This window comes from Eumetopias jubatus, unplaced genomic scaffold (assembly GCF_037043125.1).
Source record: "Eumetopias jubatus isolate StellerSeaLion01/CBP00866 unplaced genomic scaffold, mEumJub1_p1.0 scaffold_9, whole genome shotgun sequence".
NCBI lineage: Eukaryota > Metazoa > Chordata > Mammalia > Carnivora > Otariidae > Eumetopias > Eumetopias jubatus.
Genome location: NW_028274815.1, coordinates 1,232,431 through 1,253,758, shown reverse-complemented (window position 1 = coordinate 1,253,758; position 21,328 = coordinate 1,232,431). Strand labels below are relative to the sequence as shown.

The 21,328-nt window shown below is 52.9% G+C and overlaps 1 protein-coding gene across 1 annotated transcript in view; it reads left to right on the top strand.

The window, feature by feature from the left end:
* The window catches only part of PXDN (peroxidasin), a 74,254-nt gene that overhangs the window by 31,584 nt on the left and 21,342 nt on the right, over positions 1–21,328 (top strand). Inside the window, exons 2-11 of the mRNA XM_028099598.2 lie at positions 5,389–5,460; positions 6,430–6,501; positions 9,804–9,875; positions 12,793–12,864; positions 13,239–13,310; positions 14,056–14,225; positions 15,728–15,845; positions 17,585–17,754; positions 19,915–20,187; positions 21,141–21,257. Coding sequence (XP_027955399.1) covers positions 5,389–5,460; positions 6,430–6,501; positions 9,804–9,875; positions 12,793–12,864; positions 13,239–13,310; positions 14,056–14,225; positions 15,728–15,845; positions 17,585–17,754; positions 19,915–20,187; positions 21,141–21,257 — 1,208 coding nt within the window. The remainder of the gene's footprint in view (positions 1–5,388; positions 5,461–6,429; positions 6,502–9,803; positions 9,876–12,792; positions 12,865–13,238; positions 13,311–14,055; positions 14,226–15,727; positions 15,846–17,584; positions 17,755–19,914; positions 20,188–21,140; positions 21,258–21,328) is intronic.

The window sequence follows — 21,328 nt, the reverse complement described above, 5'->3', positions numbered from 1 at the left end:
TGGTGGTTGGATGTGGCCCCGAAGCACAAAGCCGGCTGGAGAAGGGGCGAAATGCAAGAGTTCTCATGATCAAGGGGCGCCTGGGGGCTACCTGGGTGGCTCAGTTGGTTGAGCATTCGACTCTTTTGATTTCTGCCCAGGTCACGATCTCAGGGTTGTGAGACGGAGCCCCGCATCCAGCTGTGTTCGGTGGGGAGTCTGCTTGGGATTCTCTCTCCCCCTCAGCCCCTCTCCCCTGCTCATGCGTGTGCGCACGCTCTCTCTCTGTCAAATAAATTAAAAAAGCAAAAAGTTCTCGTGATCACATCATAGAAGTAGCTGTAGTCAAGTTTCGATGTTTTGATAGGGTTAAACTGAATTGAAATACTTTTGGTTCTCAAACAGGACATACTGTGTAATTTTGAATTTGTTCACAAATCATTTTTAATTTTTCCTATTTCTATTTTACTTTTGCTATTTAAAGGTAAATTAAAACGTGTGTCACTTTAGTGAATGGGAAAAAGTATTTTAAAAATCACCAAAGATTATGGCAAGGTGGACTTTATGATAGAAACTTTAATGATTCCCGTTTATTTTCTCTCATGACTTTTTTGTGATTTAGCTAAATATTGCTGAGTGGTTTGGAAATGTTGCTGAGAAGGGGTCCCAGAGCTCACGCTGGGAAGGGGGCATCAAGAGAGACACACTGGGTCGCTGTGGCCTCTTCCGGCTCTGATCGGTGGCCGTTCTGCGGTCTGCCATGAATTATGATACGACGCTGACTAGGAACCGGAACCTAGGTGCTGCATCCCAGACCCTCCAGGTGCTCAGTTTCTTGTTTTTGCTTTTTTCTGGTAAGTTTCTGGTTCCATCAGTAGTTTGCAATAATGGAAACATTAAAACAAAGCAAATCACCTAAAACTTCTTGCCTTGTGAACTTAGGAGTTTGTTGGCCTTTTTAATATAAAGTGTAAATCGACTTCTGTTTTTGAGGCTCTATCTGCCTTGCAGAATCCTACTGATTTTGCATGGTTTTTCTAGGCCCTTCTGCAGGCTGAGAGGGTTTCTCTGGCCCTGCACTTCCTCGAGGTCAGAAGGGGCAACACTTAGCATTAATTTTGGGGAGTTCCTGAATGTAAGCGCCGCGGGGCAGGGGCGGCCTGTGAACCCCACCGGCAGGGGTGAAAATACCTTCTCCCCACAGGCTTCCAGGGGGAGCCCTGGCAGCAGAGTCTGATTTTAGCTCTAGTCCTGCTACTCACGAGTGAGTTACCTGGGGCTCGTTGCGGGATCTGTCTTCAGTTTCTGAATCCTTGTTTGCCGAATGCAGGGATTTCTTCTAACCGAATGCAAATTCTCCTTCCTCCTTCTTCCTTCCTAAAACCGACCACCTTTACCATGCCCTCATGTGTTAGAAGCCAGATACGGTGGAGGTGGACCACGAAGCTCACCGTGATCTTGCCCTGAAGTCATAATTTCTAGGAGCCCTTGAGTGACTTCCTGCACGACCCTGAGATTCTGTACGTGTAGCGACTACTCAGTCCAGAGATTGCCACGGATGGTGTGCTTCGTGCCTTCAGTGAGGGAGTCTGGGAAATCCATCGGAACCCGTAGGTGATGGTCACCATGGATGTCTACAAAAGGCTTGACAGTGTAGGGAGCACTTTCCATAGACATGATCTTCTGTGGTCCTATTCTGTAGGGTAGACATTCTGTCTCTCCAGGCATGTGTAGACCTTATTTCAAAAGTTAAAGAATGGGGGGGCGGGTACTTAGAGTATAACTTGGTTAACTGGCTTTGCACTTAACATAAGCTTTATGTCAGTGATGACAAATGGGCTAAGGATCTGATGTGGAGGAAGAGCAGAGGGGACAAGCAGACACCTGCTGTGCATGTGTGTGCGTGTGTTCATGCATGTGTGTGCATGTGTGCACGTGTGTGTGCATGTGCGCACACATGTGCATGTGCATGGTGTGCAGATGCCGCACATCTATCTGACACAGACAGGTGCACACACTCGTAAATACATATGCAGTCACACCATGCACACTGCTGCCTCCCCAGCATTACTGAAGAGCAGAGTTTTCAAACCTCACCTTGCTCCTCCTGGAGAAATTATTAAAACTCAGATTACCAGGCCCCACCCCCAGAGTTTCTGATCCTATAGATTTGGGGTGGGGCCCAGAATTGGCTGTTCTAGCACGTTCCCAGGGGATGCTCCTGCTGCTGCTGATCAGGGGACGCCACTGAGAACATCGCTTAAGAGCATCATCACCATTCCTGGATTAAGAAATTCCTGCTGGTACTTCCTAAGAGTGGGAATCAATTCAGGTAAAACACAGTCTCTCTGATCTGTGGTGATGACTTGGAATTTGGTTCCTATTGGGAATCCATGGCATCTTCATTCCCTGGGCCTGTCTCTCTGGGTCCGGGCCATGCGGCCCCTGACCACCTCTCCTGCGGCTTCTCTGAGGCCGGCCGTCTCTGCGGGCCGCCTCATGTGTACGAGGTTATATTGAGGGCACAGGTGCTGTCCCCCGCTGTCCCTCAGACCACATGCTTCCTGGCATCCTGCCCTCAAGCTCACCCCATTTTCTGCCCTATTCAAGACGTTAAGTCCATGCAAGGACTTTGCATTTCAGCTGTTATGTGCTTCACTTCCAGAATCTGTTTGGTTCCTCTCTGTTGTTTAAATTTCTCTGCTTCTGTTGGAAAGGGGGCCTCTATGTGCCCCTCCCTGGCTGGGCTGGCATGTGGTCTTTCTCTGGTTCTCTCCTGGGAAGCCGGGAGCTGGCCTGGATGCTTGAAAAGAGGTTGAACGACCATATATGTAAGTTTAGAAGTTGCAGAAGTTACAGTAAAAATTGGAAACAGGTTAATTTTACCTACTTTATTTAGCTGTCTGTCAGACACGCTCATATTTCAGTGTGTAGTCTGTGTGCCAGTGTGTTAAAGGCACTGAACTCGGCTTCCCCCTGAGGTCATTCAGATCTGGCATGGGTCTCCCTGGACCCCAGGTCTCTGTGAGGCCCGGCCCGCTCAGGCGCTCTGAGCTCGTGTGCGGTGGCCGCAGGGTACATGGCAGCCTCCCTCCAGGTGTCCCCTGAGGCTCCCGGCACGGGCTTCACACCCGCAGGCTGGCCTTGCCGCGTCAGGAGGTGGCCAAGTCCTCTGTCCCTCAGCGGCTTGCTTTCCAGATTCCAGGAGGTTTCCGTGTTGCTCCCCTCTGTGTCAGAGGCGTCAGAAGCCACGTGAGCCCATGCCACTGTCCTTCCTGAGGACTTGAGGCCTGGCTTCTTGGTTGGATGATGTCCCGACCGGTTCTGCTGTGCGTGGCGCATGGCACCTCACGTTCCAGGGCACGCCTTCTCCACGTTGGCCCCAGGGCGTCTGTCCAAGTCCTGGGAAAGCTTGTGTTTGTTACATGTGAGGAGACAGCTTCCCCACCACCTGTGTTTACACTAAAGCCCAGCTAGCCAGTCTTTGCTCATTAACCACGACCCCACATTCCACACGGGGGACGGGGCCTCTGGACGCACCTGCCCTCCCCTTGGGGACCTGGCTTCAGCACCTCCCCAGTGGACCCACCTGCAATGTTCTTAGTGTGCATGTAGATCAATTTCTCCTTAAAAGTCACAGATCAGTGCAGGGGAGGCGCGTTCCGGGAGAGCATGCTGGTGGCTCTCGGGAACGGGTGGGAGCCCCCGGGGTGAGGGCCAGGTCAGCTGCCCAGGGCAGGTGGTGACTAATGCCTGGGGCCTCCGCTACCCTAGAACCCGACCCAGAGCCAGGAAGCAGATGCCCCAATGTTCCATGTTTCATTTGCTCACTCCTAAGTCAACACAATTCATTTTAGCGACTTAAATACTTTCTGAAAAGCCTTTTATCGCACCATAGACTAGAACCAATTCTGTAAAATCATTTACGACTCTTAAATTGGCTCAAAACAATCAGATTCCTAAAAAGTTCATGAACATGTCAGGAGAGAAGCGTCATTCCTGATTTAGACCAAATGTTGCTCCAGGATTGCTGTGTTGGTTTCCTGGGACGCCTGCGCCGAGCCCCGCACACGGAGCTCCCGCAGAAGCACATCAGCTCGAAGCTCTGGTGGCAGAAGGCCCAAGATCAAGGCCTGGGTCCTTCCGGGGTGGTGGGCAAGAATCGCCCCATCTCCCACAATCCCCGGCCTTTGCTGGCTTGTGGTGGAACCACAGGAGTCTTCATGCGGCCCTCTCCCCGTGTGCCTGTCTCCAGATTTCCCCTTTAAGGACACCACTCATACTGGAGTGGTCCACAGGTAGGGACAGAGGGGTTGTAGGAGGCTTGGTCCTCAGGCTGTGTTGGTCTTGTTTTGACTATTGCTGATCTCTGCAAACACTCTTTTCCAAATCAGGTCCATTCTGAGGCACTGGAGTTGGATTTCATGTGAATGGGGGTCTCCCGGTTGATCCCACAATAATCCTGCTGCACTGTGTCATGGGGGTTGGGCCTGTGAGCAAGGCATCTTCATTTTTCTAAAACTCTGGGGTAAAGAAAGTGGACTTTCATTTACTTTTCTGTGACTTTCATAAACATTACAATTATAAATTTAAATTATAGGTTTTAATTGAATTCATATATCTTGTATTTTTTACTTTAATTGTAGGTTTTAATTCAGAGGGTAGAAACGGACATCTGCACGCCTTCTATCCCCGGAGCTCGTGGCCCCGGGGATGAGCCTGGCGCCTGTCCCACGGAGGGGCCGCCCCACCAGCTGCCCTGCCCTTCCCCCACAGCTCCGGCAGCCTCTGTGTGGACGTGGTCTCGGGCTCTGGCCTCTCCTGGGCTGCTCAGATCGTCCCTCTGTCCCGAAACATCAGGAACTGTTCTCCCAGCACACATTTAACTATTTAAACTGCCTGTGTGGAAGTACTGAGTTAGGGTCCACGCTGCATGCGTGGATCTTTCCAGTTCACAGACATTGGGTCTGAACTCCTCCCTGAGAAGACACTGTGGGCAGTTTGCAGATGAACCGCTGAGTTCCAGCTCGAGAAGTTATTGGAGTGGGTGCCGGGGCGACTCCGTGGAGTATGTGTGGGTCGATCCTATGTCTGGGGAAGGCTTGACGACCTTAGGTTTGGCAGGAGATGGGTAGAGGGCTAGAATAAGTTTTTATCTCTCCGTAAGTGTTGTTTAAACAAACTTCTGTAATGTGATATAGCTGCCCTGTCGTGCAGATAAATATTCATTTATGCAGTTAGCCTCAGTGAAGAGAGAATTGGTCCAACCAATGAGCTGTGAGGTTTAATTCCTTAAATGTCTTACCGTCTTGCTGGAACTGAGTGAGATGACACAGCAGCAGTGGTGACTGCGTATTTCTCTATATAAATGCATTTCTTGTTTTTTTGTTTTTTTGTTTTTTTCCCCAGGGATCTTCGCTTTAACAGAATCAGAGAGATCCAGCCTGGGGCGTTCAGGAAGCTGAGAAACTTGAATACGTTGTAAGTCCAAACATTCTATTGGGACCCAGTAGGAAACAAGTATGGAAATCATCACCCCTTTCCCCTGTGGTCAGCCTTGATCATCCGTGGTCAGGGGCATGAATGAGGAGAGTGGACTTGGGACCCTAGAACAGAATATGCACATTACGATGCCAGGCCTGTGGATCCTGTGCTTGGCCGCCATCCTGTTTTGTCCGACATCCGTGGACCTGTGTGGGTCCCTCATAAGTGGCTGTGACCCAGACCAATGGCCACGTGACCCCCTTCTCTTCCTGTGAGTAACTCAGTCCCCAGCTAGGCCAGATCCATTCACCAGTGCTAACTGGTTCACACGCCCCATCGGATGGTGGAGGGGCCTTCGCTTCTCCTGGGTAGCTGGACCCAGGAGGGTTTGGGGCGCCATCCTGTTGTGCACCCATATGCTTAGTCGTCCTCAAGGGTGCGCAGACGAAGGGAATGGGCCTGACTGGCGCTGAGAGGTTCTGCGGCTGACCTGGGCTGCTGTCGAGTATCCTGAGCTTGTCAGGAGGCTGGCGTCTCTGGTTCTTCTGCTCCGGAGGGCGGCTGTGGGCACAGGGGGATATAGGCAGGGCCCTGGGAGCCTGGGGGGTGGTCCGACCCTGCTGAGACCACCCTGCACTGGCCTTCCGCTCAGCCGAGGTGGACAGTCTGACAGACAGCAGGACAGATAGCTACTCCTTTGCGTCGGAGAGGGAATTTGGTCGGTGCTCATACGGAGGGGATTGGTGTGCCGTGCCAGGGACGCCTGTGCTCCGAGGAAATGCGTCATCACAGGGTGAGCGCTGAAATGCTCCCGTGTGAATGTAGCGCTCGGCCAGTGGGCCGGTGTCGGTGCTGAGCTCTGTACCTGAATTGTCTTACGACCTTTTCCAACCAGTGGGAATGTGTTCCCACAGTGCGGTTCAGAGGGGTGCTGGTTGTAATTCTTACTCAGACTTTCTCTCGTAGGCTTCTCAACAATAACCAGATCAAGAGCATACCTAGCGGAGCATTCGAAGACCTGGAGAACTTAAAATATCTGTAAGTGAATGATCAGTCCTTTACCCCAAAAGCTTGTGTTGTTTGCATACCGACTGTTTAATCATTGAGCTGAATTTTTTGCAGCTTGCAAATTAATATAAATACACTCATCTCTTAGGGTACATTTTCAGAAGGTGACTGAATTTTTGCCTGGGATTTTTAAAATGAGTTAAAATGAGTTAAAAGTTCGCTGTGTGATGCTTAGTGTGTGTGTCTTCAGCCGTAAGTAAAGTAGGTGGAATGAGATTAAAGCCACAGTCCTGGAAGGCGGTGCGGGAGCAGGTGACTGGCGGCCCCTCGCTGCTGTGCGCGCCGGGTGGGCGTGCCAGGAGATGGAAGCACGGTTTCCAGAGGCCTCTCCAGCTGTGGGCGAAGTGTGAGAATTTCACTCATCTGCTAATTTCCCAGTCTTCCTCTGAGTGATTTCACCTCTTCTTATTTTTAGATAGTAAAATTGTAGTTTGCTTTTTAAAACTGATTTTAGTTAATTTACTTGAGCATTTAAAACATGAGTTTTCCAGGTTAAAAGATGACCTAGCGGGCAAGTGCCAGCTGAATACCTCTGCAAGCACTTATTTTAGGACTGGAAGCCATAAGGCAGACATTCCAGTTACATTCCTGGTTGTAGATAAAAGTACGTGTCTTGTGCTTTGAGCAAATTATTCTTACTTTTGAACCATTTTAATGAGGGATTTAGGTCAGTGACTTTTTTGGGAAATTTATGTCATAAGTGAACCTGAATGTCTATAAGTCATGTTGATTTTTAAAATAAAGTCACATTGTTAGATGTGTGTTTTGAAATCTCTATGATTTTAGATGTCATTGGTTCTTAACTAAGTGATCACTTTAACTGTGTTTATAGAAATATATATTCCTCAGTGAAGGTAATCGAAACTGTTAGGTATAAATATTTTTCCATCATTTTTGGCATACTCTGTTAATTTTTCCAATAGAATAGAATGGAATAACGTCTGAAAATTAAGCCTTGTAGCTCATTTTAAAAATGAGGGAAAGGCCTTCTATTTATTCTTGAGTTTTTATTTATTTGATTTGTTTTGTTTTTAAATTTTAAGTGCTGTACAAGTTCCAGAAGAAAGGTTTTTGTTTCTTAGAAAGTAGGCTCAGTTAGATGATAACCAGCATCTGTAGTTTGTGTGTGTGTGTCACTTTGTTTTTTATTATGTATTTTGCTTTTGGCTCGAATTAATTAGGAGCAACTTATTATTTAACCTGCAAACATATTTAGTGTGAAATAGTTTGGGATACCTTGTTTTTCACTTAAAATGATTTCTTTAAAGTAATACTTCATAAGGCTTGCCTGCTGGTTGGCTCCCCATCGAGGCACCTGTGCTCCAGCCTCTTCCTCCGCCCTCCTCCCATTTCCACGATGCCCACTGGTGGAGGGCCCCTGGTCACTGGGGAGGGGTTGGGCAGTGGTCAGCAGGACAGGGGGGAAGGGCCCTGGCGAGGAGGGACCCCAGGAGCAGGGGTGAGAAGGGGTCCCACTTCTTCCCCATTTGATCCCCGTCCTCGGCAGGAGAGGGCACTGTGTGCACTTTAAACATTTGAGAGCTCTCGTGAAGTTTACTGATTATTTCTGCCTTTATATTTAGTCCGTGCTTTTAGAAGTTGAGTCCTGGTTTATGTGCTGGAACCCTAGTTACTTGTGGGAAGGCGTAAACCTTCCCCTTAACTGATATTTCCAAAGGATGCCATTAAGTCCGGGGAGGGGCCTCCTGTTCAAAGTGGACTCTGGTGGAGTAGAGTACTCTTTAGAACCCATTATCGGAAGATGGTCAGTGCCCTTTATTCTTACGAAGACAGAGGGTGCTCCCATGTCCTCTAAACACACATTCTTCCGTATTAGCAGGCCTCAATTGTCTCGCACTCCCGTTGTCTTTAAAGTGTGTGCCAAGTGACGCTACACCGGTAGGCCATTGCCCTGTTGTTTAAGAGAAATGAGCCCAGAAACCCTGCTCGTAATAATGGGGGAGCAGGAGCTCCCTCCAGAACTGAAGTTGCCAGTGGCCAGGCTGTATTCTTTTAGCTTTCGAAATACTTACTAAATTTCGGTGATTCTGAGGGGCTGTGCTCTCCACTTTACACAGGAGGAGACTGAGGCACAGAAAGCTTGATTCAAGAGCACACAGCTAGCAGGTGCAGACGGAGGATTCAAACTCATGCGGCCTGGCGAGGTGCCTGCCGCGTCAGGCCTCTGTTGCGGGCACTGGGCTCCGGACCGGTGGGCGAGCGCCGCCTGTTTGTGCCGAGGCTTGCAGCTCTCCGCGGGGTTACCACAGCTGATTTGTGCAGAGGGAGAAGTGACAGCCACTTAACGGGATGGTGGCAGTTAGAGACGGTGTAGTGGGTCCTGTGAAACAAGCCTGCCCCGAATACCGTGAGCTCAAGTGTGGTGGTGCGCACTGTCCTGGGAACGGAGCGTGCAGGGGCACGGCATTAAGACAGAGCAGGTATATTTGCGGGAGCAAATAGGTGGAAGCCCAGCTGGCCAGTGTCGGGTGCAGAGAAGTGCCTGCTGACATCACGGTGGCGACGGCGTGGGGTTTGATGTCATCGGCTGGGGAGAAGCGCCAGGGGCTCACGTCTCTGCACCTGACACACAAATCACGTCCGATGCACCACGACGTTGGTGGGGTTCACGAGATCTGCTGCCGCAGAGACGTGTTTGTTAGGACTCTGAAGTTTAGATTTCATATAATTTTCCCGTGTCATGAACTATTAGTTTTCTTTTGAAATGTTCAGCCATTGAAAACTATAAAACCATTCTCAGTTTACAGACCGTATAAAAACAGGCAGCGGGCCAACTCTGTGATTCTTCAGACCTGCCCTTGTTGCTTCTGTTTTGCAAGAAGGATTCTGGTGGGTGAGAACGCATTTAGGCTTCATATCGTCTGCTCCCCCAACCGTTCCTGGGTATCTTTAAACACCCAGGTTGTGGAATCTTATAATCAACGCACATCACGTGTGTGGGGAGGTGGTTCTCTTTCCTTCAAGCTTTGGAGCAAGTGCATGGTCAACAAGTCACAAACCACACTCCAGAGCCTGTGACTTTTTGGAAGACAGGGCGGTGGTTGGAGAACCTCCCGTTTGGAGACTTTCCTTTGAGGAAGGGCCAGGAACCTCCTCCGAGAGGGGAGCCACACTGCCGTGTAAATGTTTTGTTTGTATTCTAATACAGTCATTAATTTGAAAACGCCCTCCATGTGTCAACGTAATTCTTCTTTCCATCTGAAGTTGTGGCTTCTCGTGTGTGTGCTAATGCTCCCCGTTTCTTGTTTCAGCTATCTGTACAAGAATGAGATCCAGTCAATTGACAGGCAAGCATTTAAGGGACTTGCCTCTCTAGAACAACTGTAAGTGTCCCTCTCCCGTCCTCGGCTGTCTTGGATGCCACCTGCCCTTTGCCTCTTGTAGGAAGATGAACTAAGTTTGCTGTTTGCATGATGCATGTCTGTACTAATGGGGGCGTAGGGCGTGTGTGCATGCCAGCGGAAAGAGCGGTTCTGTCCGACCCCTCCACCCCGGAGTGGGCGGCACTGGTTTCTGCTGACGGCAGCCCATGCCGAGCATCCGTGACCCAAAGAACAGTGAGACCGAGCGGCCCCCACCTCCATGGTGCTCCCGATGTAAGGCAGAGACAGACTTGCGAACGAGGAAAGGTCTTCGGGGAGGGGTATCCGGGGCAGTGCGGGACGAGCAGGTTGTTTTCATTGTACCCTGTTTCCCGTTTGTGACTCCCCACACATCCAGCTTCCTTTCTGCCTTTATGTCGTTATTCTGGAGAAGATGAACCTTTTTTTCCGTGTGTTTCTAGTTAGTGTATGTTGGATGTTGTTTCTTTGGCGGCATATGAAGTCAGCATGTTCATTTTTGAGTAGAATTCCCGGTAAGAGTTTTTCTGGTTTGTTCGGGCTGAAGTGGTTCCGAGGAGTTTCAGATGGCCATCCGGTTACGGTCACGGGGCTGGACAGGGCCGTTGGCTGTGACGCGTCCTGACGTCTGTCTGCGTGTTTCCTGGCCGGGCAGGGACGCGTCTCCGGAGGCGCAATGGCAGAGCTGGGGCTCCCCCCGAAACCAGGCGCTTCGGAAGCACAGACGATGCTCGTGGGTCTAGGTGGGTCTTTATTCCAGTGGGACCTGCTTTGCTGAGCTCACTGTGCGTGGCGTGCAGTAGAACTGGGAAACAGTTGTGCGTCAGGTTTGTATGATCTCTGCTTCGGAGAGGACCAAAGAGTTCACAGGGTTGCAGAAACACATGGGAGTGTCTGGAAAACATCCAGGTGGACGTAGAGTCTACGAAGGACAGAGTTCTTGCATCTGACACGCTTCTCCTGGGGTGGGGGCAGTAAGATAATCATGGCCAACACCCAGAAAACCGTGTCTGATTTAAACGTGCTGAAAAAAATTAGAACCAGGTGGTGCTCACCCTGACGAGGCGGGAGTCAGTTTATCTTTGAGGAGGAAAGAGGCAGAGTCTGGGGAGAAGTGAGCCCCGTTGCACCAGGAGCCTGGGGCAGGGTGTCGGACTGAGCATCCTGGGTAGGCGGCCCTCAGAACCCTGGGTTACAGGTAGTTAGGGTCTGGGCCACTGAAATGTGGCTCTCCTTCCGTGAATGTCAGCGAGTGTCTGACGGGACACGCAGAGACACTGAGGACCAGGTCCCCGCCCGCAGGGAGGGTGCTGTGTGAGGAGATGAGGCTGTTCCTGGTGGGTGTGCGTGGTGCCGTGGCCCAGGGGGTGGCTCCTGCCCGGGCTCCCCCTCCCCACACCAGGAGCCCCTCCACACCCTCCAGAGGCTGCCAGCCCAAAGCTGCCAGGAGTCGGTGGAGCCTGGGCTCCAGCAGGCTCCCGGGAGGCCCTCCTCTTCCTGGGTGGCGAACACGTGACCAGAGTCAGAGAGCGTTGATTGGCATTGGGACCCACGGCCACCTTGGGGCCGTGGGAGGGTGGTGGCACCCAGGCTGCCTGGAGCTGTGGGAACTTTCTTGGCCTGAGCTCGCGGTCCCAGCCCTGTGCCTGTGAGCAACAGGAACAAGCCTCCGGGAATTAGGACCAGCAGGCCCTCCCTCCTCCTCCCTCCTCCCCGGACGCCTCCCCAGGGCCCAGCCGTCCTGCTAACGAGGGTCTCCTTCAGGCTTCTCCCGTGACGGCCGCTGAATGCGGATTTTCCCCCGTTCGGGCTCCCGTGCTTCCCACCCTGGAGTGGAGGTCGATGGGCAGGGACCTGTCTCCGGGAGGCACGGGAGGCAAGTGTGGGTCTCACCTGATCTCTGGGGGCTCTGCAACCTCCCGACTCGGGGTCATCGCGGCGCCCTCCCGGGGAGCTGGGCCAGGGAGACAGCGATGGGCTAGGAAGGGCAAATGAACTTGGGTGACCTTGAAGTTCCAGTAACTTCAACGTTAGTGAAGGTCTCTGAGGGGTCCAGGGTGCGTTTTGAGAAGGCTTTCTGTCTGGTGTTTGAGTTCGTGATGAAACCTGTAATCGCTCGAGTCTGTCCCTGTCTCTCTGCTGGGCCCCATGTGAGCGAGCCGTGGAGGGCGGAGACCTCTCTTCTCCTCGTGTGGGTGGGGGGTTCGCTGCAGAAGCATCCCCATCACAAGGCCACGTCCAAGTCAGTGTCCATTGTTTCACCTAAGGGGAAAAACACCGATTTTCACAGTGAGAAAAGCAATATTCAGGAAAATGAGGAGAAATTAGTTGTACCAAAAAATGTATGAATATATGGAAAGTGAGGAAACATAGCAAAAGAAGTGTGAATGCTGTATATTCCGTATAATTGAGCACATTTGAGGAAACACAGGATCTTACTCTTCATCATTTATGTGGTTAATCCTATGCTCAGTCTGAAATTTAAGTGTAAGTTCGTCCCCCCCTAAATTCACATAGAGGTTAGAAGATTGAATGAAGGTATTCGTCTACTTACCTTGTGTGCTGTAGGGAAGGTTACATGGACTTTTTTCCTGCAAAGGCCCACATACTGCACGGAGGTCACGGCCACGCGGTCAGGCCCCGGGCGTGGAGGGGCCTCGGTCAGAGTCACCAACAACCGGTCAGTCGTACGGTCTGTGCCGTTTTTAATTGTATTTAATCTTACTATTTGATGATTTCACTTGTTTTCCACACAATGTAGGAAATCTAGAGAGTTATTGACATACGAATTTGAAAGGACTTAGGAAACATTTTTTTGAGCAGGAAATCTAGATCTGCGAAAAGTAAAACTGTTTAAAAGCTCTTTCTTCTCTCTCTCTCTTTTTTTATACCTGTCTAGATATCTGCACTTTAATCAGATAGAAACTCTGGACCCAGAGTCGTTCCGACATTTGCCGAAGCTAGAAAGGCTGTAAGTTGCATTTCCTCCCGCCCGCCCGTGTCCACCCATGGTCCCGGGCCATCGCCCCATCCAGGTTCTGCAGGAGAGAGGAGGCCACAGTCTGTTCAAGCCTCCGAGAACTGGCCGGGCAAAGTCCCTGCTCCTTGTCTCACAATTCAGAGGCGGGACTGACAATTGTCTCTTTGGGAATGGTGATAAAATAGAAAAAAAAAAAACCTAGTTCTTTTCTGGGCTAAATAACATTCTCAGATTCATTTGTATGAAATAATGCAATCACTGGGTAATTTTTTAAAAGCTCCTCTGTTTTGACTGTTGATACTCTTTTCTACACATGTAAGAAGCATTTTTTAAAAATTGGTTTGTTGTATTATTTCTTTCAACAGATTTTTACATAACAACCGAATCACACATTTGGTTCCAGGAACATTCGATCACTTGGAATCCATGAAAAGACTGTGAGTATGTGTTCAGCGCGGCCCCGTGTCCCTGAGGCCGTCGACCAGTCCCCTGCTGGGCTGTGGAGCGTGGGTCCCCCTCAGGAAGGGGCAGGAGGCCCTGAACCCTTGGAGCGGGCGCAGCTCGGAGCCCCGGTGACTCGGGCACTGTGCCAGCAGATCGACCCTTTCATAGGCGAGCAAGACATTGTTAAAGTCAGTTTTAAATTCTTCAGATTAATTTTTACTCCCATTTTGCCTATTTTAGTGTGGGATTAAGATCCTCGGAGAGGGACTCAATCCTGTTTCCTGTATTAAGCGTTCCCAGAGCTAGATGTTCAGGACACTGGCCTCCAAAGCCTCCGGGCCTCTAAAAATATTTCTTATACCGAGTACGTAACTTTGCTAGAATAAAGGTATGTGAGTGCTGGTGGAGAGTTAACGGACGCCTGCCGGTGCTTCCTGTGCTTTGCCCCGTGGCCGCGGGGCTGCTCTGCGGCTGGCCCTCGTCCCCATCCCCCGTCCGCGTCCCTGAGGCCAGGGGCTCGATGTCAGGAAGTGGAGAATCAGGCTATAGGAAGTGTAGTTCCCGCGCAGGATACAGGGAACTGAGACAGCCTTCCTCGCTGGTCAGCATTCCTTCTGATAAGGCCGTCAGCCGCCGCACTGAGAACGGCGATGTGGGGCCAGGGTTGCGTGGGCCCAGGCCCGTGTGCGGGGGCCTGGAGCTGCTCGACCCCCCGTCTCGCTGTCTTCCTCCCGTCAGGCGGCTGGACTCCAACGCGCTTCACTGTGACTGTGAAATCCTGTGGCTGGCGGATCTGCTGAAGACCTACGCCCAGTCGGGGAATGCGCAGGCGGCGGCCACCTGTGAATATCCTCGACGCATCCAGGGGCGCTCGGTGGCCACCATCACCCCCGAAGAGCTGGACTGTGGTGAGTGAGCAGGACGGAGGGCGTCGTCCGGAGGGCGCGGCACGGCCTGGCCTGCCTTCTGTGTCGGTGTCCCCAGATCGCGTCTTGGTGGGACCCGACAGGACGCTCCTTGGCAAAGCCGCGATCTGTATGAGCATCTGTAAGCAACTGTTGGTTTCCTCAGCTTTTGTTTCCAGTTTCTGGAACGCACTGTGTCTCCCGCTCCCCCCACGGCCGCGGCTGCTGGGCCCGACTCCCGGGTGCTCGTGGGGCGGGGCCGGGCCGGTGGGGCTGGCAGCGGTCTGCCTCTGGGCTCGGTCCATGCCGCCCAGAGCCTCTGCCCGCTGGGCCGTGCCCACGGGCTGCACTGAGAAACTGGTCACGAGAAAAGGAGCAAAATCCAACAGCAGGGCAGAATCTTGCTTAGAGTGCCCGAGGACTCCTTTGCTTATTCTTTTCATTGCAGCACTTTTTGGGGGGTGCTAAAATTAGTTTCTCTAAAGCATCGTCGTTTTTAAGTCTTAGAGGTCTGTGTCCTAGAAGCTAGAAGTCCGTAGTTTTCAGCAGTCTCCCGCCCGGGACACGGCTCTCCCGTCTGCATCTGGATTCCTTCATCAACCGTAGACATGTGTGCTTCGCTGTGCACGCAGCTGCTTCGGGGTGTGCTGTCAGGGGCCCTGTGCTGCGTGAGCCCATCCTGCTGCTGGGCACACGCCGGGTCTCCGGCTGTCGGGGGCCATGCTGCGCAGGAGCAGCGGTACTGGGCAGTGGTGCTTCGCGACAGGACTGGTTCCTGGGACAGAGGCCGGGGCTGCGCGCCCGGCCACCCCCGGGTCTAAACCTGCCCCACACGGCAGATTCCCCCGGGCCAGCCCTGGGTGCCCTCGTCTGCTGTCCGCTCCCTCCTCCGGGGCACAAGCCACCTGGGCTCCCACTCACCAGCCACCTCTGACTTCACCCATCGGGACCAGGCTCGGGCGCCGCGGGTGTTCTGTCTGCCTCCCCGGCACTGTGGTCGTGGAGAAGGAGAATGTGCGGCACCCACCAGTCCGCAGACTGGAGGAGGCAGCTGGTCTGGCCCGGGGCCGTAGGAGGGGCACGCATCCCCGGGGGATGAAAGACAAGGGCTCTGCCGCCCTGCCCTGCATGGTAGAGCTTTCTGCTCTCAGCGTTGCTGTAGCTAAAAAGCACCATTTCTTACTTACTCAAGAACAGCTTTTCACGGAGTGCGCCGTGCACACAGGCCCCTCACCCTCTTGAAGGGTGAGCAGCCACTGGGGCCTTGTTGGGTGCGTGTCGCCACCCAGGCTCTTAGAGGTGGATCTGAGGGTCAGAAAATGCTGGGTAAGGACTCAGCGGTCTGTGCAGAGAAGCCTGTCTGTCCTTCTTGTGGGAGCATTTGTGCTCGGGATATATGTTTGTTTGGGATTTTCTCTTGAATGTGAGGGATTTGGTTTGGGGTCTTGTTTACTTTTATGGGACCATTTAAGAGCCAGAAGGTCTCCATTTCCTTCTTGGCACAGAAAGGCCCCGGATCACATCGGAGCCCCAGGATGCAGACGTCACCTCAGGGAACACCGTGTTCTTCACATGCAGAGCAGAAGGCAACCCCAAGCCCGAGATCATCTGGCTGCGAAACAAGTAAGTCAGGTGCTGGCCAGGCTGCCGCGGGTGCTCCTTGTTCCCCCAGATGCCCCGTCGGGTCTGCTGTGCACGGCCCCACCCCGACACCTGCAGATGCCCCTTGACACTTTTGTCCTCTGCTGCGGAGGGAAAGGTCTAAAGGAGAGAGTTTTCTGCATCTTTGCTGCTATAAAGGGGGGCACGTTGCTCTCCCTGCCAGGGGTGAGGAGTGGGGGAGCGTCTTGGTTCTTAACCTGCCCACGTTCTGTGCCGGAACCTGGCGGGTCTGGGCACTGGGGCTCCGCAGCTGGAACACTGGGACCAGTCCTCCTGGCTAAGGAGGGGTCCTTCCTGCTGGGACAGCATCTTCAGGGACTCCATCAAGCCAACACTTACGTACTTAGCTCCTTGTGCACCTGATTTGCCTCAGGAAACACAAGTCTCCCTTTTGATCCACAAGCATTTTAGGTGTGTGGGGGCAGAGGTGTAGGAGGAGGGTGCTCCAGGGGTCAGCCCCCCAAGGGCCCCGTGTTAACGAGGACACTTTCGGGCGTTCGGTGAGAACTGACTCAGAAAGAAATTGTTAACCCGAAAGCACCTTGTCGCGGCTCCTGTCCCCATTGTGACGGGGGCACAGACAGACACCGCTTGTCGGTGGATCTCGGCTCTCAGCACTTACACTCTGAGCTTGCGGGCCATGTTTGGTCATGACCGGGCGAGGAGGATGCCCCCCCCAGCCATTGTCCTGCCCAGTGCTGGGCTGGTGAGTCCAGCAGCGCTTCCAGAGGAGAGGAGTGGAACAGGGAGCTTGGCATCGGGAGCCGTCAGGTGCAGGAGGGGAAGACACCTTCCTGCCTGGGTTTGTGGCCATGACCTGGGCCCAGCGCCGCGCAGGGACGGACAGACGCTGGCCGCGCCTTCAGATGACCTGTTACCTTGGATGACTCTGGACTGTTGATATTTAAAATCCGGAGTTAACATGGGAGGAATAAGTATGTATTTAAAAGGCAGAAAAGCATCGATTTGGCTGAGCCCTTTACACCTGCTTTCATAAATAAACACATTGCTCACAGAAGTTAAAGTGTCAGAGCCAAACATGGCAGAGTGAAAGCCCAAAAGCTCTGGGCCTGAAGTCTGGTGCCGGGCTCTCCCTCCACTTGCCAGCCTCTCTATGGACCTGGCTCACCTGGGGGCCTGGCTCACCTGGGGGCCTGGCTCACCTGGGGGCCTGCCTCACCTGGGGGCCTGGCTCACCTGGGGGCCTGCCTCACCTGGGGGCCTGGCTCACCTGGGGGCCTGGCTCACCTGGGGGCCTGCCTCACCTGGGGGCCTGGCTCACCTGGGGGCCTGCCTCACCTGGGGGCCTGGCTCACCTGGGGGTCTGCCTCACCTGCTGGTCAGTCTCACCTGTGGGCCTGCCCCATTATCTTGAATGAATTTGCCAGAAACCAACGAAAATGTTTCCTTTGAATTTTTCCCACTATGTTTCTTTTTCCCCTTTGGCAGGAGAACTACTTTAAAACTTTAAAATCTTATAGATTGAACACATAAGTAATAAAGTAAGTTGATGAATTAGAGATGTGGTGGGTCAGCACTTTTTCTAGAAGTACTAAGCCAGAGTCTGTGTGGTAGGACAGTTTCCTGGACAGGCCAAATGCTGTCCCCCCCAGGTGCCAGGTGCTCAGGGGCTCTTCCTGTGTGGCTCTGGTGTGTCCTCATGCTTCAAGAACCTGAGCACCAGACTTCTGTCTTTGTAGTAATGAGCTGAGCATGAAGACAGATTCCCGCCTCAACTTGCTGGATGACGGGACCTTGATGATCCAAAACACACAGGAGACGGACCAGGGGATTTACCAGTGCATGGCCAAAAATGTGGCCGGGCAGGTGAAGACACAGGAGGTCACCCTCAGGTACTTTGGGTCTCCAGGTACGTGCAGAGGATGGCGCACGAGGCTCCCCCAGAACGGCCCTTGCTCCCCGTGCCCAGCCGGGTAGGGACGCAGGCGGGATGTGGGTGGGACACGGGTGCAGTGGTCTACAGCCAAGCACCCTCAGCCACAGCCTTGCAGGCGGGGTACTAGGTGACCCACAACCTTTGCTCTGCCTTTAAAAAAAAAAAATACACGGACTGACATTTTCTTGAAGGAGTCCATTTGTATATGTTGCCGTGAGCAGTGTGTTTAGATTTGCATGTTCTGCATCTTACTTGACACTGTTTGTCCAGTCTTTTCTGAGTTCCAAGCCTTCCTTTGGCATAATTATCGTTCTTCTTCCATTTCCCGCTTCCAGTTTGGAAGTCCCCCAGCGTCCTTTGTGTTGGTCGTTGGCCTACTGCGTTCTTAGGTTATCGGAGTCAAAGTTACCCCCTACCACTGTGTCCAAAATAGGCTGAATTCTGTTTTCCCGGTGTGTGACACACAATCATTAGTGCCTGGCTGTGATGTCTTTCCCACTTGCGAATCCTGTTGTTTCTTTCTGCATCTCTGCTGTTCCGTGGCGCCACGTCTTTTCCACCCCGTGGCGTGGGGGTCAGGCAGCATCCCCGCGCGAGGACCAGCTTTCGGTTGACAAAGCCTGGAGTGAGATTCACTTCTCTCTCCACTGATCTTGGCTGCCTGTCACCGAGGGGCAGCGCGTGGGTCAGCCAGACTCGGAGGTTTCTGGGTGGCGTCGTCTTGGGCCTCGCCTTGGCCTGTCGTGACACCGCTTCTCACGTGCCCTCCCGGTGGGCTTTGACGTTGGGGTTTTTGTCCCCGCAAACGGCTTCGTGTTCTAGCTTGCCATTCTCTGGAAATGCTAGTATTAGGATCATTTCTGCATTTCCTATCCTCTGCTCTTCCGTAGATATGTGGGTAACGGAGCTTCAACGTTAACCAACATGAAAGACGCAGAAATGTGTCTTTCCTGCTTCTTGCCTTACCCACTAAATTTCTGCCTCCATCCCCACTCTCCCAAATTCCAGCCAGTGCCGCCTCCTTCATCCCTGCCTCACTGGTCTTCAGTACATGACGGCTTCTCTTACACTTTCCTTTCAGTGCCACGTGGGAGTCATTACCTGGTGGGAACGTGATCTATTTAACTGGTTCTTCAGCAGGAATACCGGAGGGTTTTTCCCCCAATTCTTTTGCTATTTCAGGTCCGTGTCCCTTTATCAAAAACCTCTTGGGTCTGCTATCGTTTGGAAATCAGAAATCTGGGAAATTTCAGCAGGCCACCTGGTGCATGGTCTGCTGAGCCGCCCGGCGCTGCCGCGGGGTCCCAGGTCCCACCCTGTCGTCAGCGTCCACGCGAACTGTGTGAATAGTCACAGCATGTGGGATAAGTGAAGACTGTAAACGCCTCATGCCAGATAGATCCAGTTTTATAAATAAGTGATGAAAGAGTATTTTATTTTAGGAGCATTTCTGGATTCTAGAATTGGGGAGAAGGGTGTCGGCCTGAATACGCATCACAGGAATGTTTTAAAAACCTCCCTTTTTGAGTACATACATTGCTTTTCTTGTTTGTAAGCTCCTAGCAGAGTAACTTCTGGGTGAAAGGGTGCATGGACGGCGGCAGTCCTGACGTGCGCGTCCGAGCCGGCCCGCAGTGGGGACGGCAGCCGTGGACACCACCCGCTAGTGAGTTCTGTTCTGCACAGACTCCCTCACAAAATGCATTACTGAGGGTGTGGAGTTTTCTTTTAGAGTCAGACCTGCAAAGTACTATCTTAGTGCAGTTTTAATTTATATTTTTGGTTTGGGGAGGGAAATTGCTTATTTTAATATGTTCTAAATATAGTTTAAAAGCAGTGTTTTATGCCAGGAAGAACCTCCAGCCAGGTCTGACCAGACTGACCCGACGTACTTAGAATCAACAGAAGTGGGGGTTCTCCTTGGGGCTCAGGCCACACTGAGGGAGCCACGCTCACCCTCGCTGCTGGCACAATTTCTGACATGGGAAAGAAAGTGAGAGCGTGTTCTGATTCAGTCGTGTTTGCTTTACTTACTTTAAGGGCCGCAGATGAAACGAAGATAGAACAACCCAAGCAAAATGCCGTTGCTGACCTGGAGGGAATTAACGCAGAACTTGTGTTTCGTTGTGACAGCTCGACCCGCTTTTGTAATCCAGCCACAGAACACGGAGGTGCTGGTCGGGGAGAGTGTCACCTTGGAGTGCAGCGCCACAGGCCACCCTCCGCCGCGGATCACCTGGACTAAAGGGGACCACACGCCCCTGCCCGAGGACCCTCGCGTGAGCATCACCCCGTCTGGTGGCCTCTACATACAGAATGTCCTGCAGGGCGACAGTGGGGAGTATACCTGCTTCGCATCCAACAGCGTGGACAGCATCCACGCCGCGGCTCTGATCATCGTCCAGGGTGGGTCAGGGCGCCCGTCCGTCCATGCACACGCGCAGACCCTCGCCCGGCAGCCCTCCCTGCACAGACCCCACCCCGCCCGCCGTCCCCACCCTGCGCCGGCAAGTTGCTTTATGTTTCCAACTCGCTTCCCACATCTCCCTTCTTGACTTGGTGGTAGGTTTGTTTTCTGAATGGAGGCTTCAGGAGCTTCTATTTTGGGGTTTTATTTCTGGCTGTTATTTGTGGCTGAGAGAACCTGTGGTGTTGAGACCTCAGCTGGGCATTTCCAAATGTCCCACGTGACTCCATAGTGAGCTTCTTAGTTTAGAAATAAATTGCAAAGTGGGGCATTTGTGTGGAAGCTCTAGACAGCAAAGTGCGAACTACGGAGAAATCAGTGTTCCCCTACTTCTCTATCTTCGCCGGCCCCTCCCGCCTGCAGGGAAGCGGCCTCACGAGCCGTCCGTTGTGAGTCCCTCCTACTGGCCCCTTCGCGCACATGAGCACGCGGCCCTGGCCCGTCTGGTCGTTCCTTCTGTACAGATGGGATTGATCTGGATTTGGGGCTGTGACTCCGCCCAGCGGTAACGAAGCAGCCCTGTCCCCACACAGCTGTTGCGTGACACTTACCCACTTCCAGGTGCTGCCTGAGGTCCGACAGCCAGAGGGACCTTCGGGTCTCCTGACCGCTGCGGGCGGAAGCCGGACACCATCCCCTCCATCCACACCATCCGTGCGGTGCAGCCCGCAGCCGCGTCGACCTCACAGAGGCCCCGGCAGGGGGCCGGGAAACACCGCTGTTTGACTGCCGTTGTGCCCTTTCCTGTCCTCGGCCCCCTGCTCGCCGGTGCTCCCCCTGCCGCGCGGCTTCCAGTGCACCCACAGGGAGCGCTGACGCTGACGCTAGCTTACAGCATTTTTACCCAAAACTGTCTTTGAAATGTCGTTTCCGATGTTTTTCCTTCCGGAAGCTCTTCCCCAGTTCACTGTGACGCCTGCAGACAGAGCTGTTATCGAGGGTCAAACAGTCGATTTCCAGTGTGAGGCCAAGGGCTACCCACAGCCGGTCATCGCGTGGACGAAAGGAGGTGAGAGCCAGCCCGGCATCTGCGGGGATGCGCTCCACACTCGGGGGCGAGTCCGCCTGCCCTCTGCCCAG